The sequence below is a fragment of the Neoarius graeffei genome, chromosome 16, assembly GCF_027579695.1.
Source record: "Neoarius graeffei isolate fNeoGra1 chromosome 16, fNeoGra1.pri, whole genome shotgun sequence".
Lineage (NCBI taxonomy): Eukaryota > Metazoa > Chordata > Actinopteri > Siluriformes > Ariidae > Neoarius > Neoarius graeffei.
Genome location: NC_083584.1, coordinates 52,430,746 through 52,446,070, shown reverse-complemented (window position 1 = coordinate 52,446,070; position 15,325 = coordinate 52,430,746). Strand labels below are relative to the sequence as shown.

General features: G+C 38.8%; 1 protein-coding gene across 3 annotated transcripts in view; it reads right to left on the bottom strand.

Annotated features, from left to right (window-relative positions):
- stm (starmaker) overlaps nt 1-14,320 on the bottom strand; it is a 31,710-nt gene extending 17,390 nt beyond the window's left edge. For 2 of the 3 annotated variants that reach the window (XM_060942136.1, XM_060942138.1), the window contains exons 1-12: nt 14,259-14,320; nt 13,512-13,573; nt 13,118-13,135; nt 12,874-12,906; nt 12,538-12,588; nt 12,294-12,335; nt 12,069-12,107; nt 8,141-8,185; nt 7,885-7,926; nt 7,757-7,789; nt 7,471-7,512; nt 7,332-7,376 (exon numbers count right to left, since the gene is read on the bottom strand). In XM_060942136.1, the coding sequence (XP_060798119.1) occupies nt 7,332-7,376; nt 7,471-7,512; nt 7,757-7,789; nt 7,885-7,926; nt 8,141-8,185; nt 12,069-12,107; nt 12,294-12,335; nt 12,538-12,588; nt 12,874-12,906; nt 13,118-13,135; nt 13,512-13,573; nt 14,259-14,272 (466 nt within the window). In that variant the 5' untranslated portion in view covers nt 14,273-14,320. The remainder of the gene's footprint in view (nt 1-7,331; nt 7,377-7,470; nt 7,513-7,756; nt 7,790-7,884; nt 7,927-8,140; nt 8,186-12,068; nt 12,108-12,293; nt 12,336-12,537; nt 12,589-12,873; nt 12,907-13,117; nt 13,136-13,511; nt 13,574-14,258) is intronic. The other variant, XM_060942137.1, reaches the window with a different exon arrangement.
- Nucleotides 14,321-15,325: the final 1,005 nt, after the last annotated feature.

Here is a 15,325-nt window from a genome sequence, read left to right as displayed (position 1 = left end):
CGTCATTCAAAACTTTTTGAAAAGTGTATATTTCAGCATTTTTTAAATATACTTAATTGAAATATCCTAGGCGGCACGGTGGTGTAGTGGTTAGCACTGTCGCCTCACAGCAAGAAGGTCCGGGTTTGAGCCCCGTGGCCGGCGAGGGCCTTTCTGTGTGGAGTTTGCATGTTCTCCCCATGTCCGCGTGGGTTTCCTCCGGGTGCTCCGGTTTCCCCCACAGTCCAAAGACATGCAGGTTAGGTTAACTGGTGACTCTAAATTGACCGTAGGTGTGAATGTGAGTGTGAATGGTTGTCTGTGTCTATGTGTCAGCCCTGTGATAACCTGGCGACTTGTCCAGGGTGTACGCTGCCTTTCGCCCGTAGTCAGCTGGGATAAACTCCAGCTTGCCTGCGACCCGGTAGAGCAGGATAAAGTGGCTAGAGATAATGAGATGAGATGAATGAGATGAAATATCCTAAGATATGAAAACAATCAAGAAATAAGTATAAATTAATTTTGAAATGTTTTATTTTTATACTACTTTAATTATTTGGAAAAATCAGAAACACTGATATCTTTATCACTAACTTTTATCATTCTTTATCACTAAACATTTTAGCACATTTTAGCAAACTACATATTTATGTTTTACAGATAATGAGCAGTGTCTATGGGTTTACTCCCTGAGTGTGCCTGCATTTAATAAAGCATGAATTTAGGATCTGAGAGCGATCAGTTAATAGGTTTTACAACTCCAATTCCACAAAAGTTAAGACACTTTGTAAACTGTAAATAGAAACAGAATGAAATAATTTGAAAATCATGGAAACCCCATATTTCATTGAAAATAGTACAAAGACATATCAAATGTTGAAACTGAGAAATTTTTATTGTTTTTGAAAAATATATGCTCATTTTGAATTTGATGTCAGCAACACATTTCAGAAAAGTTGGGACAGGGGCGTGTTTACCACTGTGCTGCATCACCTCTACTTTTAAAAGCACTCTGTAAACGTTTGGGAACTGAGGAGACCAACTGCTGTAGTTTTGAAAGAAAAATGTTGTCCCATTCTTGCCTGATATACAATTTCAGTTGCTCAACAGTTTGGGGTCTCCTTTGTCATATTCTGCACTTCATAATGCACCAAATGTTTTAAATAGGAGACAGGTCTGGACTGCAGGCAGGTCAGTTTAGCACCTGGACTCTTACTACAGAGCCATGCAGTTTTAATATGTGCAAAAAGCGGTTTGGCATTGTCTTGCTGAAAGGAAGTAGGCCTTCCCTGCAAAAGATTTTGTCTGGATGGCAGCATATTGCTCTGAAACGTGTATATATCATTCAACATTAATGATGCCTTCCCAGATGCATAAGCTACCCATGTCATGTGCACTAATGCACCCTCATACCATCACAGATGCTGGTTTTTGAACTGTGCACTGATAACAAGCTGAATGGTCCCTCTCCTCTTTAGCCTGGAGGATGTAATGTCCATGATTTCTAAAAAGAATTTCTACTTTTCATTTGTCAGACCTCGGGACAATTTTCCACTTCGCCTCAGTCCATCGTAAAAGAGCTCGGGCCCAGAGAAGGTGGGGGTGTTTCTGGATATTCTTTATATCTGGTTTCAACTTGCATTTATGGATGCAGTAATGAAGTGTTTTCACAGACGATGGTTTTCTGAAATGTTCCTGAGCCCATACAATGATTTCTACTACAGACACGTGTCTGCTTTTAATGCAGTTTTGCCTGAGGGCCTGGAGATCATAGGCATCCAATGTCAGTTTTCAGCCTTGTCTCTTGCATACAGAGATTTCATCAGAGTCTCTGAATCTTTTAATGATATTATGTACCATAGATGATGTGATCCCCAAATTCTTTGCAGTTTTACACTGAGGAATGTTAATCTTAAATTGTTGCACTGTTTGCCCATGCAGTCTTTCACAGAGTGGTGAACCCCTCCCCATTTTTACTTCTGAGAGACTCTACCTCTCTGGGATGCTCTTTTTATACCCAATCATCTTACTGACCTACTGCCAATGAACCTAATTAGTTTTTTTTTTTAGCATTACACAGATTTTTCAGTCTTTTGCTGCCCCTGTCCCAACCTTTCTGAAACATGTTGCTGACATCAAATACAAAATGAGCATATATTTTTCAAAAATCAATACAATTTCTCAGTTTCAACATTTTCTATGTTGTCTTTGTACTATTTTCAATGAAATATCCATAATTTGCAAATCTTCACATTCTGTTTTTCTTTATGTTTTACACAGTGTCCCAACTTTTTTGGAATTGGGGTTGTACAAAGATTTAGGTTTCTTTGTTTAATTGATATCCTGTATGATGTTGTAGCAATAATACTGAAACCTAAGAAGCTCACACCTACAATATTTTCTTTAATCACAAAAAGGTTTTAAGAAGCTGAATGTATTCATTTAAACAAGTTTACCAAAATAATTTATGTGATAAAAGGTAAAATATAAAACCAATTAAATCTGCATATTTCCATAATTCATTAACGGAACTTACTGTGGGACATTTCCTGGAAAGAAAAAAAAACAAGCAAACAAACAAAAAAAACCCCACATGATCAAACACCATACCCTCATCTCATCTCATTATCTCTAGCCGCTTTATCCTCTTCTACAGGGCCGCAGGCAAGCTGGAGCCTATCCCAGCTGACTACGGGCGAAAGGCGGGGTACACCCTGGACAAGTCGCCAGGTCATCACAGTTCACACCATACCCTCTCATCTCATCTCATTATCTCTAGCCGCTTTATCCTTCTACAGGGTCGCAGGCAAGCTGGAGCCTATCCCAGCTGACTACGGGCGAAAGGCGGGGTACACCCTGGACAAGTCGCCAGGTCATCACAGGGCTGACACACATAGACACAGACAAACATTCACACCTACGGTCAATTTAGAGTCACCAGTTAACCTAACCTGCATGTCTTTGGACTGTGGGGGAAACCGGAGCACCCGGAGGAAACCCACGCGGACACGGGGAGAACATGCAAACTCCACACAGAAAGGCCCTCGCCGGCCCCGGGGCTCGAACCCAGGACCTTCTTGCTGTGAGGCGACAGCGCTAACCACTACACCACCGTGCCGCCCCACACCATACCCTGTTAAAGTATAATACTTGGGTAATTTCTGGCCAAGTCAAATTGCAATTTTTAACTGAGAATTTAATATTCTTTACTGGATCTCATTACTATGATACAACATGATAAACCACTTCTCTGCTTAATCTTTAGTGCAGAATGAATGAATTGTATAAAACTGGGTCCAGTATCATAATTCTGCTTAAAGACCTCTATCCCCATCACTTCAAATAGGGAATGGATTGTAATTTCAGTGATGTCAAACATTTCTTCCAAAGTTCACTGTTCAAAGATCAGTGTTATGGTCAGGTCAGGAGAAGTGTACCAGTACAGTGGATGGTTGCATTATTTAAGAGCCCATAAGAAATAATAGTTTTTAGCAGGCATTTTGAGCTATTGAAGTCCATTATTATACATGGACTATTAAAGGAGACATATTATACCCCTTTTCCACAAGTTGACACAGTTCCCTGAGGTCTTAGTGAAATGGCTGTGACATGCTTTGTTCAAAATACCACAAGGATAACTCACCACAACTCCCTTCTCACCCTCTATAAACAGCCCTGTTCACAATGGCTGATTTGAGTGCCTGTTCCTTTAAATGATAATGAGCCACTGCTGCTCCCACGCCCTCCTCTGGCAGCCAATCAGGTAGCATGTTCATCATGAATATCCATTTGTAAAGGCAGTTCTTAAAGGGATCCTCCAGCAGATTTATTCTCAGACTTATTTTCAGTAAAAGTAGTTGCAGATTTCAAAAATCAAACTTTCAGTTTTGGAGATCAAATCATGTTCAAGAAAAATGAATTTTCTTTAAAATGCCAGATGGGCTTCCTGCGGTGGTGATGTATGCGATGACATCATGTTGTGGTCACTTGGAGCAACTCAGCTGTTTATATTCTTTGTTTACACTGTAGTTTTGCTAGTTTTACAAGTATTTTACAGAATTTATCAGTTTTAAAAGAAGTATGCCCCCCTGTATAACATATAAATGCCACAATGATGCTATAAAGAAAGCACAAGCTGGAACTAGAGTGCATTTCCGCAGAGAAAATGCAAAGTGTGCTTGCACAGCTGTAGCAGAATGTCACCAACAGAAACTGGATCAGACATGAGACCTCACACTGCAAAATCTGTTTTTATATGATCTACAGAAAGTGTGTGTGGCAAAGTGTGTGTGTGTGTGTTTAGTGTGTATAATTGTGCGCTCTAAAATCTCAGTTTAAAATGGCTCAACTTGCAGCGCGACATGAAACTTTGCACTCTAAAATCTTTTTTTTTTTACATGATCTACATAGTGCTGAGTAGGTTAACAGAGTCATTACGTTTACATGCACATAGAGAGAATCGAATTTCTGCCGTTGCTCGACTGAAATCGAAGTTCAAAATGCCATGTATACACCTTAATTCGGCTGAAATTGAACCGAACTTGATTTCTCGGAATCGAGCTACACAACCTAGTTTATGCGATTTCTGCCGAGCTACATTGTGCATGTATACCCTATCGAGCTAGTTGTCGAGCTACTTCCGGAAGTGACGAGTGACGAGACCACAAGCGGGAAACACAACAGCCTCAGTCGGCATGACAACGAATCATGACAACGGCATGAATCTTTTCTTTTTGTGGCATTGTTTGCACTGTTAAAATTTAGCTCACTTACTGTATCACCAAATACATCTGTACAGCTGTTGCATAGCTGTGAATTGTGTACATAAGTCATTGTATTTGTGTGTGTGTGTGTATATATATATATATATATATATATATATATATATATATATATATATATATATATATATATATATATGTCCAACATCTGAAGAATGTCAATAAAAACAAAACAATTGAACTTTTTGTGTGTTTATTAAGACATAAGTTAAATTGTAAGCAAAAAAAATATTTTTTTGTAAGCAAAAAATGGACTTTAGAAAAATATTATTGTGCAAAATAAGTTGTCTTACAAAACAGTGGTCTGCGCCGGACAGTTTGTAGCCATACAGTCTGTTAGAGCAAGCCTAACAGCTTGAACACGGAACTGCTAGTGTTGCCAGATTGGGGGTTGTAAGTGCATTTTAGCGGATTTGAACATGTTTTGGGCTGGAAAACGTCAGCAGTATCTGGCAACACTATAGCTCTTCTTCATGACGACAACCGGAAGTGTACCAACACGATGGGGCGTGTAGCGCCACGTGTGGCTCGGGTGCACAATGCACCTTGCACAATAGCCCGATTTCACTTGTGCATGTAGGATTGGATTTCTCTGGCACCCCTGCTGGGACCCTTTGCTCGATTACCAACAGCAACTCGATTTGGACGTGCATGTAAACGTAGTCAGTGTTTTTCCCCATAGAGATTGAATGGGGCTCACAAATCAAGTCATCCTGCTCAGACATGCTTCATCAGACACCCACCAAACTAAATGCGATACCTCAGGCCACACACCGAGACATACATTCAATCAGTTCTGACCCACACTCATCTTTTCCTTTTTTTTGCTCATCCCTTTTTCCTCCATTCACTTCCATTCATTTCCCCCATTCACTTCCATTCATTTTTCCTCCATTCAAATGAATGGCGTTTCAGGAGAAAAATTTTGTCATGTCACGCTGCGCGCTTCACGCTCTAAAATCTCTGTTGTAAACCATGCCACTCTCTGTTAATCTACCCAACACCATGTAGATCATGTAAAAAAAGATTTTAGAGCATGAAGTGTCATGTTATTGAGACATTTTAAACTGAGATTTTAGAGTGCGCAGCCACACACACTACACACACTTTGACACACACAGACACTCTCTCTCTCTCTGTAGATCATGTGAAACAGATTTTGCAGCACGAGGTCTCTTGTCTGAGCCAGTGTCTGTCGGTGACACTCTGCTACAGTTGAACAAGCACACTTGGCATTTTCTCTGTGGAAATGCACTCTAGTTCCAGCTTGTGCTTTCTTTTTAGCATCATTGTGGCATTTATATGCTACACAATGACACATACTTATTTATAAACTGATACATTCAGTAAAATACTTGTAAAACTAGCAAAACTACAGTGTAAACAAAGAATATAAACAGCTGAGTTGCTCCAAGAAACCACTACCTGATGTTATTGCATACGTCAAGCCCATCTGGCATTTTAAAGAAAATTCATTTTTCTTGAACACAATTTGATCTCTGAAAATGAAAGTTTGCTTTTTGAAATCTGTGACTACTTTTACTTAAAATAAGCTTGAGAATAAATCCACTGGAGGATCCCTTTAAGTAATGAGTGGAGATACTCAGATGAGGGGGCCAGGATCATTCTAATGATCTCCCCTTGTGACACAGAAAGTGGAGCCGAATCTGAATGGATTGTTGATGCACATGTTTTCTGCAATAGGTAGAACAAAAGAAACTGACTGGGTTGTCTTATTTTGTGGGTTCGTAGGTACTCCAGACACCCAAATGTATCTGCACAAGCACTGAAAAAATGAGTGTTTCATAATATGTCCCCTTTAAGATACAAATTGTGTGATCACTCATACCTTCGTTAATTCTTACATTAATGTTGAATTATATGAATGAAAATATCTTGAGTATCCTTGTCTGGCTCATTATATGACTGTCTCTTTACTGGAAGAGGTCTTGTCTGAAACAGTACATGGCATTAGGGTGTTTCTTCTTCTTTCGGTTTCTTTCAGCCACAGTGGATCATTTGGATCTGCATATTTGATTTGGCATAGATTTTTACACCAGGTACCCTTCCTGACACAACTCTCCCCAATCTATCCAGGTTTGGGAATGGCACTAAGTACACAATGGCGTGTGTAACTCCAGTGTCTGGGTATTTTTATCTACTCTGCATGTCTTTGAACAGTGGGAGGAAACCGGAGCACCCAGAGGAAACCCATGCAGACACAGGGAGAACATGCAAACTCCACACAGAAAGGCCCCCGTTGGCTGTGAGGTTCGAACCCAGAACCTTCTTGCTGTGAGGCGACAGTGCTAGCCATGGCACCACCTAAATCATTGACCTGTCTAATTTATGTTAAATAATGGATGCAAGCTAAATGCTTTCATAATGATATTTTTTTATTGATTCCTTAAAATTATGAACATGCATAATTATTACAGGAACTCATTACACTCTTGCTGTTATGTTTAAAATATGTAGACCCCTAGATGCCTTAATTTCTTGTCATTCCCTTATACATATATTCAAGTGTAAGGTGTGAATAAACACTTTGACTCTGTGGTGCTGTCTTACCTGGAGAGTCCATTTCATTTGATGATATGAGTGTTGTGTCAGTATCTGGAATAATAAGATGTACAAATATGCATATTTTAATTCCTTTTATAATTTAATCCTTATAATGTTTATCTTTATTAGTTACTTATAATCTTACCAGCAGAATCTGTTTGTGTCTCTACTGTTCCCTCTGTATCATCTGTAAAAAATGATAAATAAGTGATCAATCCATAAAGGAATGGCACTAATCTTCCATGTGATATCAGTTCTCTCTCTCTCTCTCTCTCTCTCTCTCTCTCTCTCTCTCTCAGACCTAGTTTCTTTTCTGTTGGTGCTCATTCAGCCATGTTATCTACAGTTGAGGAAATTAAATGAGTTCCATGAAAACATTATTCCTTCTTCCTGATTTTTCACTCTGACAGAATCTTTTGCTTTGCACTAACCTGAAGGATCTTTATTATTCTCTTCAGCTGGGTCTAATAATCAAAGCAAAAAAGATATATTTAATAACTATTTCTGAACATCTGGAATTAATAAATCATATGTTAAGGAGACAAACTCCTGAATTCACCTTGCATGTCTGAGTCCTTTTGTACTGCAGATTCAGAGGAATCTAAAGTAAAACAAAGGTTTTCCTCACACCTTACCCTTAATTCCACTGTAAATAATTTTGTGTTGAGAGAAGTGTATATATTGTGTTGATAGAAATATATATTGTTTTTAGAATGCTACTAATGAAAGTAACAGGTACTGTGGACTTATAAACACATTCACTGCTGTGGGCTGTGAAACTCTGCTTTTCCAAATGCTGCTGTTTTCTTTCTTACCTTTTGAATCTGGACCACTGGTGGGTTCATCCTGATTTGTGTCACCTAAAAAAAAAACCCAGCATGGTACAGTATATTCTAATGCACCTTTCACTGACATAATATTTAGTGCTTGACAAAAGATTTTGGTCACAAAACCATGAAATGCCAATGATACCCTAGCATCAGTTAGTATCTGATGACATATTGTTGTCACCTTTAAACCTCTTCCAAAATATGAAAAATCAGTAGATTGTTTATAACAAATATATATCAAATAATAGTTTGGCTGCAGTGGGGAAGTTTCATTAGCTCATGTATTTTTAAGTATCCAGTGTTTGGTAGTAATGCTCTACAGGGGCATAACTAGGGGGCGTCCTGGAGTGCCCGTAACATACATACATATTATATATATATATATATATATATATATATATATATACACACTAGATTGTGACAATCTAGTTTAAAAAAAACCCAAAAACTAGACCTAATGAGGTGATCTCAGCCTCATTAGGGTTTCTGTTACCTTGTATGGACTTCCTGTGATTTGGGTGCGAAAACCCAGTTCTGCGCAAGCACAACACGATTGCACTAGAAAGCATGGTCAAGCTGCCAGCATAGCTGCAGTCTTTTTAGTTGTGAATTACGAGTATTTCCTCTTGTGTTAATAATTCGCCATGTCAAAACAAGTGAAACTTTCCTCCTTCTTTCGACATGAAGAGAGGTAAGCAATTTATTATATTTTTTTCCATCAAAGTTGCATTTTGTGGCTTCAAAGCTAAGTTTTACTGTGCCATTTCTAGAACACAGCATCAAGAAAACATGGAAGAAACAGCAATAATGGAAGAGCCGGTTTCTAAGCTACCTAAAACTAGCAATGGTAATTATTTTTTGTTACATATTTTTCATAGTCGGGACTGGCGATGATGAACATACACTATGGTAGAGCGATCGACACTGACAAGATCGTTGACATCTTTGCCATTCGTCATCCATGACACCTTTTACTTAGAAACATTTTGGCCGATGAGCAGTAAAACAACAAGAATAGAGAGATCTGCATCGGTTGACTAGGGTAAGATGTCGAGCCGCTATCCATACACTGCCGGATAAAGCTGATTTGGCCTAATCATTGTCCAACATCTCAACAGCTCCCAACATGAGATGAAAGAATGATGCAAAGACCGCATTATTTTCTCAAATGTATTCAATGTATTTTTTCATTTACAAACCTGCAGGTATGTACTCAGGCTTCCAGTCAGTGTGTGACCCCCCCCCCCCCCCCCCTTTGAAAAATCTTAGCTATGCCCCTGCTCTATATTCTATATTATGAGCAGCTGGCTGCAGTTAGGAGAGCGAGGGAAAACCCTGAATTGCTTAACCTACAGAATTTAGTAGAACTTATTAAAGGTGTTAATTTTTTTGACTGGCACAATGGTTTATTGCCTACATATAAGATTTTAGTCTAATTCTTTTATTGCTGTAATGTATGAAAAAAAATAATGTTCAGTTTTGGTTATAAAATAAATAATCAATGAAGTATGTGTTCATCTGTATTTTTTTCTTAAATCAGCTCAGTTATTTTACACAGATAGCTCAGATGTAGTCCAAAAACAATTACACTTCATTACTACTTCGTGTGTGGAAAAAAAACAAACAAACACCCAAAGTTACTTCTTCTCATATGTCAGCCATAGTTGACTGTTTACTGCAGATTTATTAGCTAGTTCAGGAGAGCTACTCAGGGTGGACATTGAGCAGTTCCCACCAAACCATTCACACCTATGGGCAATTTTAGAGTATTCAGTTAGCCTAACTGTATGTGTTTGAACAGTGGGAAGAAACTTGAGCACCCAGAGGAAACCCATGCAGACACAGGGAGAACATGCAAATTCCACACAGAAAGGCCCCCACCAACCATTGGGCTCAAATCCAGAACCTTCTTGCTGTGAGGCAACAGTGCTAACCACTACACCACCGTGGCACCTGTTATGTCACTGATTATGTTACTGATTATATACTGATTTAATCATGTGTTTTGTAATCATGATCAGACAACAGTAATCTACTCAGCACATAGTTTTCACATGACATCACAGAGTCGGGGATTCCCTAGTGGTGGCCATCTTGCGGGTCAAGCTTACCGTACGGGCCACTGAGCACACATTGTAACGTGCGAGTACAAAGTCTTCAAAAGAACCCAAGCAGGCTATTTAAAGCTAGCAATGGTGCACACCTGTTGTATTCACGGCTGTCGTAATAGGTCAGATGATGACGTCAAGCGGAGCTTTTATGGAATTCCCATTGTACAGGAGCACGAAGGTGAGCAAACAAAGAAATTCAGCATACAAAGGAGAAATCTATGGCTTGCAAGAATCAACCGGAAGGATTATCAGCCTTCCAAACACAGCAAAGTCTGCTCCGATCATTTTATAAGTGGTAAGTTGTTTAATTAAACAATCAATTGTGTTTAAGTTTGCTTTTGGAAACCAAAACATTGTGTGAACAATCTCTTGAGAATGCCTAACTGGAACCGCTGAGTGTACGTTTACATTGTAATGTACACTTAATATCGCTCGTTTGTCACGTTTCTATTTGACACTTGTCACTTCACTCACGCAAGGGTCTCATCTCATCTCATCTCATCTCATTATCTCTAGCCGCTTTATCCTGTTCTACAGGGTCACAGGCAAGCTGGAGCCTATCCCAGCTGACTACGGGCGAAAGGCGGGGTACACCCTGGACAAGTCGCCAGGTCATCACAGGGCTGACACATAGACACAGACAACCATTCACACTCACATTCACACCTACGGTCAATTTAGAGTCACCAGTTGACCTAACCTGCATGTCTTTGGACTGTGGGGGAAACCGTAGCACCCGGAGGAAACCCACACGGACACGGGGAGAACATGCAAACTCCGCACAGAAAGGACCTCGCCGGCCACGGGGCTCGAACCCAGACCTTCTTGCTGTGAGGCGACAGCGCTAACCACTACACCACCGTGCCGCCCCACGCAAGGGTCATTTTTGAAAAACATTTTAGGTCTATTCTGTATGCAGGGATGCAAACAGCGCGCTTTTTGGCGGATGCCGCCTTTTTCACGGCTGAATCGCGCAGATCCGATTTTTTTTTTTTAGGGGGGGCATTGGAGTGTCTGATTATAATTTCAAAGTAAATTCTGTATTAAAATGACTAAATAAGCAAATCCGTTACAGTCCATGAAACATAGGAAGTATAAGGATGAGAAAAAAACAGTGAATCGGAAAGCTGCGCACATTTGCGCAGCTTCGCGCAAATGTGCGCAGCTTTCCGATGCAAAGTAATATTGCACAGTATTCATAATAGTCTTAAATCAACTTGATATTATACACACACATATATTTATATGCAGTGTTGAGAGCTCTAAAATTCCAATGTTTACATACCTTGGCTGTAATTAGGACACGACTGTCACTTGTTTTTATATGGTGGACTTCACAGACCCAGCCACAGACAAAATAATTGTATGACTCCAGCGACTTGTATGCTTTGAGGTCATCAAGTGTGTAGGCACTTTTAATATTCACGAAATAGTTCACAATATCAGGGTACAATATGGATGGCAGCCCTGCATAGTCACTTGAAAATGCATCTTTGTCCACTTCGTAGGGGTCAATTCCCCCAATCAAGGCCAGTTTGGCTGCATACCGTTGTCGTGAGATGTCGTCTAATGTATCTATATACTTCTGTTTGCTTGATTTTGCCGACATTGATCTTTATTTTAGAAAACTGAGTATATAACTTTATAAATTCGTCCGAGATAACGTAGCCGGTAATGGCGATGGTCCTTTGTTTGCCCCACAATATGGCGGCTGGAGGGCGTTCCCCGGAATGCCGTGACGTCAGTGAAAACTATCTATAGTAACTCATCATTTTCTTCTCCTTGTGTTTATGAGATCTTACCTGGCTTTTCTGTTGGATCTGATGTGTCACTTGCTGTGCCTGAAATTGAAGACATACAGCCATAGGGGGATTTTTTTGCTGTTATTTTATAGCACATACTGCTGTCCTGTCTGTGTCACGTCCTCAAATTAGGCATTTTTTCTAAGTTACTTTTTCATTTGTTATTGGGGTTTTATTTCAAAACATATCTAAGCCTTCACTCAGGATATACGTGATCAATGATACCTTCTGCTTTCTCTGCAGAGTCCTTTCCATCTGTAGTTCCTGCTAAGAATCAATATGAATACGCTGAATCAAAAAAAATATCAGGTTTCTCTTTATCTGAAATATCACCACTTCAATCCAATTTTAAATATGAAATATCAGGTTTCTTTTACAGTCCAACATTGGTACAGTTTTTCTGAATGTCATTCAGGGATCAGTACTGAAAATTCAGATGTAAATCTCGTGTTTTTGTTGAGTCACTAACCTGAGTCTTCATTTACAGAGCTATTAGTCGGGTAAACTTCACTGTTAGCATCTTGGAAAGAGAAACAATAGCATGATTATTAAAGGTTTAAAGTGTGGTTCACTAAAGTGTCAAAGTAACATGATTGCTTACTTCATGCTAATTAGATTGAGGATCTTTAGTAAGCTCCTTTAGTCCATGAGCATCAGAAAATTATGTTACTTTGATTTTTAACTTGAGTCTGGATTTAAGAATCATTTACTAGTTTTATAAATGTGTTTTGATGTTTATTATGTCATTGTTTAAATGTTCATTAGCAATGTTTTCTTTAAGCTTGGAATTAAGTTAAAAACCTACCAGTCAGTAAGTCTAGCAGTGCCTCTGTTTTCTCTAAAAACAGAGAAATGATTGCATTTTAAAAAATCTTAAATTTTGAATCATTGCCTTTTGCTTTCTAGATCAAGTCAATATTTATTGAACACTTTGCAACAATTGTTAAGTTTCTTGCATATAATTAGTGTACTGAATATAACCTGTACATATCAACTACAACTACACCATTACCAAAATAATGTGGGGAAAAAATGTAACATGTCCTTACCATTATAGTCTATGCCATCTAGGGGAAGAAAACCCAGGTAAATGAATATAAATGAGGTATCTTACTTTCATTACTTATAAGGAACAGGCTCGTATAGACAGCTAGTTAACTCAAAAAGCTCAAGTGAACAAAACATCTTTGTGTGGTCTAGAGGAACATGGGCTCTGATTACATTCTCTTCGGGGGACTCACCAAGTACCCCCCTGAAAGAGAGGAATTGTTGCACATTTGCAATCTTAGAGCGCTGCATTGTTAGCTGCTTCACTGAAACTATCGTTATGTAATAATGGACTGATGAAGGATGAGGTAGCATCAATGACCAACACACTTTATTAGCCCTGAAGTGGACTATGTGTAGTCAGATGTATAAATGCGTATTTAAGTATTTCCTTACCATTTATTGGCGCAGAAAGAGTGACAGCCACAAAAACAACAATCAGGAAAACAACCAATGTCCTAAAAACATATGCAACAATTAAATTATAATTAAGTTAAATGAAAAATGGTGAATGATGAGGTCAGAAAATCTGCATACTTTATATATTTAAAACTGTTAATAAATTAAAAGATAAACTAAGTTTTGTTGAGATCTTGCCTAGCATCCATGTTAATATCTTTCCTGTGATCTGCTTTTTCCACAATTTATTTCCATCCCTCTGTTTCATTTTTTAACTCATATTCATCACATAAATGAATTTAATGAAAAGATTTTATTCTTTTTTGTAAGTATAAGTTTTATTCAAAACTTGTTACAACTTTAGGTTAATTTCAGATGTATCTCTGCTAGTTTATTATATACTGTGGGTAAAAAATATTAGTCTTACAAAGAGCGGTCTTAGCCCCAATGATAATACAGTTGCAGTTACTTTATTACTAGTAACAAATTATCAGTATTCACACTTCTAAATGTAATCACACTTAACAATTTATATAACAAATAATTTGCATTTTAATAATTTCATCCTCCTGTAGTTTTAATGGACAATTACTTAACAATAAGCAATAAATAATTTGAACAACATTATATGACACCAGATTTTAGCTGATATTTAAAGATCTGAAGGATATAAAACAAATAAAACGTGATAACACAGCATGCTGAATTTAATCAGCCCCAAAGCAATACAAATTGCTTACTTACCGTGCCTGCATCATGACAGAGCAGTGTGAAAGAGAGGGAGGGCGAGACAGGCCCAAGCTTCTCTGTGCTCTCCCGTAAATCTGAATCCTACGTAGACCATGCCATGGAGCTTTTATACCCCTAGCCCTCCCCGAACTAAAGAAGGCAGGGCCTGCAAGACAGAGGTGTCACATGGGAATGACTTGAGTTGCATTCATTAAAACAGTGTTAAGAGCCAGTGCTGCACTACTGTTGTTTTTGTTTCCAAACAGGTCTTGTAACTGGGCTAGCCTAGCTGTTCTGTGATTGCAATACCCCCAGCCCCAGTTCCCCAATATCGTTGCCAGTACATTTTTCAACCCCCCTGCAAATCCCACACATCACCTCTTGGATTTCTGATAATGTTGATGATATCACATGTTGTTGTTTTTATTAGTTCTTGTTACCTAAGTGCTTTTCTAAAAAACTGCACAAAGAACTGTGAGTAACAAGTGTTCCTGCTTTTCAGTGTGAGATTAAGTGTTTGCCTTTTTGGCAGGGTTTCAGAATTGCCTGAGCTGGGCTGGGGTCCATGAAGCATCTGGGAATGGGATAGCTGGTCTGAAAAGGGGAACAGTTCTAAAACTCATCTTCTGTGAATTCAGGCCTTGGTCTAGTCCCTAACCTGTAACATAGTAAATTTAGAATCAGTTAATTTGTCAAAAGTACATAGGAATTTGGGAGCACAAGAACACACGGTACATGAACAGCATTTTTGTAAACATACAGATGTACAAAAGTATCTCATGTCAGTGCTTTTGTACATCTGTATGTTTACAAAAATGCTGTTCATGTAACGTGTGTTCTTGTGCTGTCAAATTCTTGTGTACTTTTGACAAATTAATACTGTACAATGAACAATAAAAACAGAAGTCCACATGTGATCCAATAAGCATAGTACACAAATACACACATCTGGTGAAGGGGGCGTTAGTTCTGCTTGTTGTCATAGACAGATTGTTGAGAAGAGTTGGGGAAAACTGTTCAGGGGTCATGTGGTACTGCTTCTGATGGAGTGGTACCATTTCTTGAGGGATGCTTATGAAACA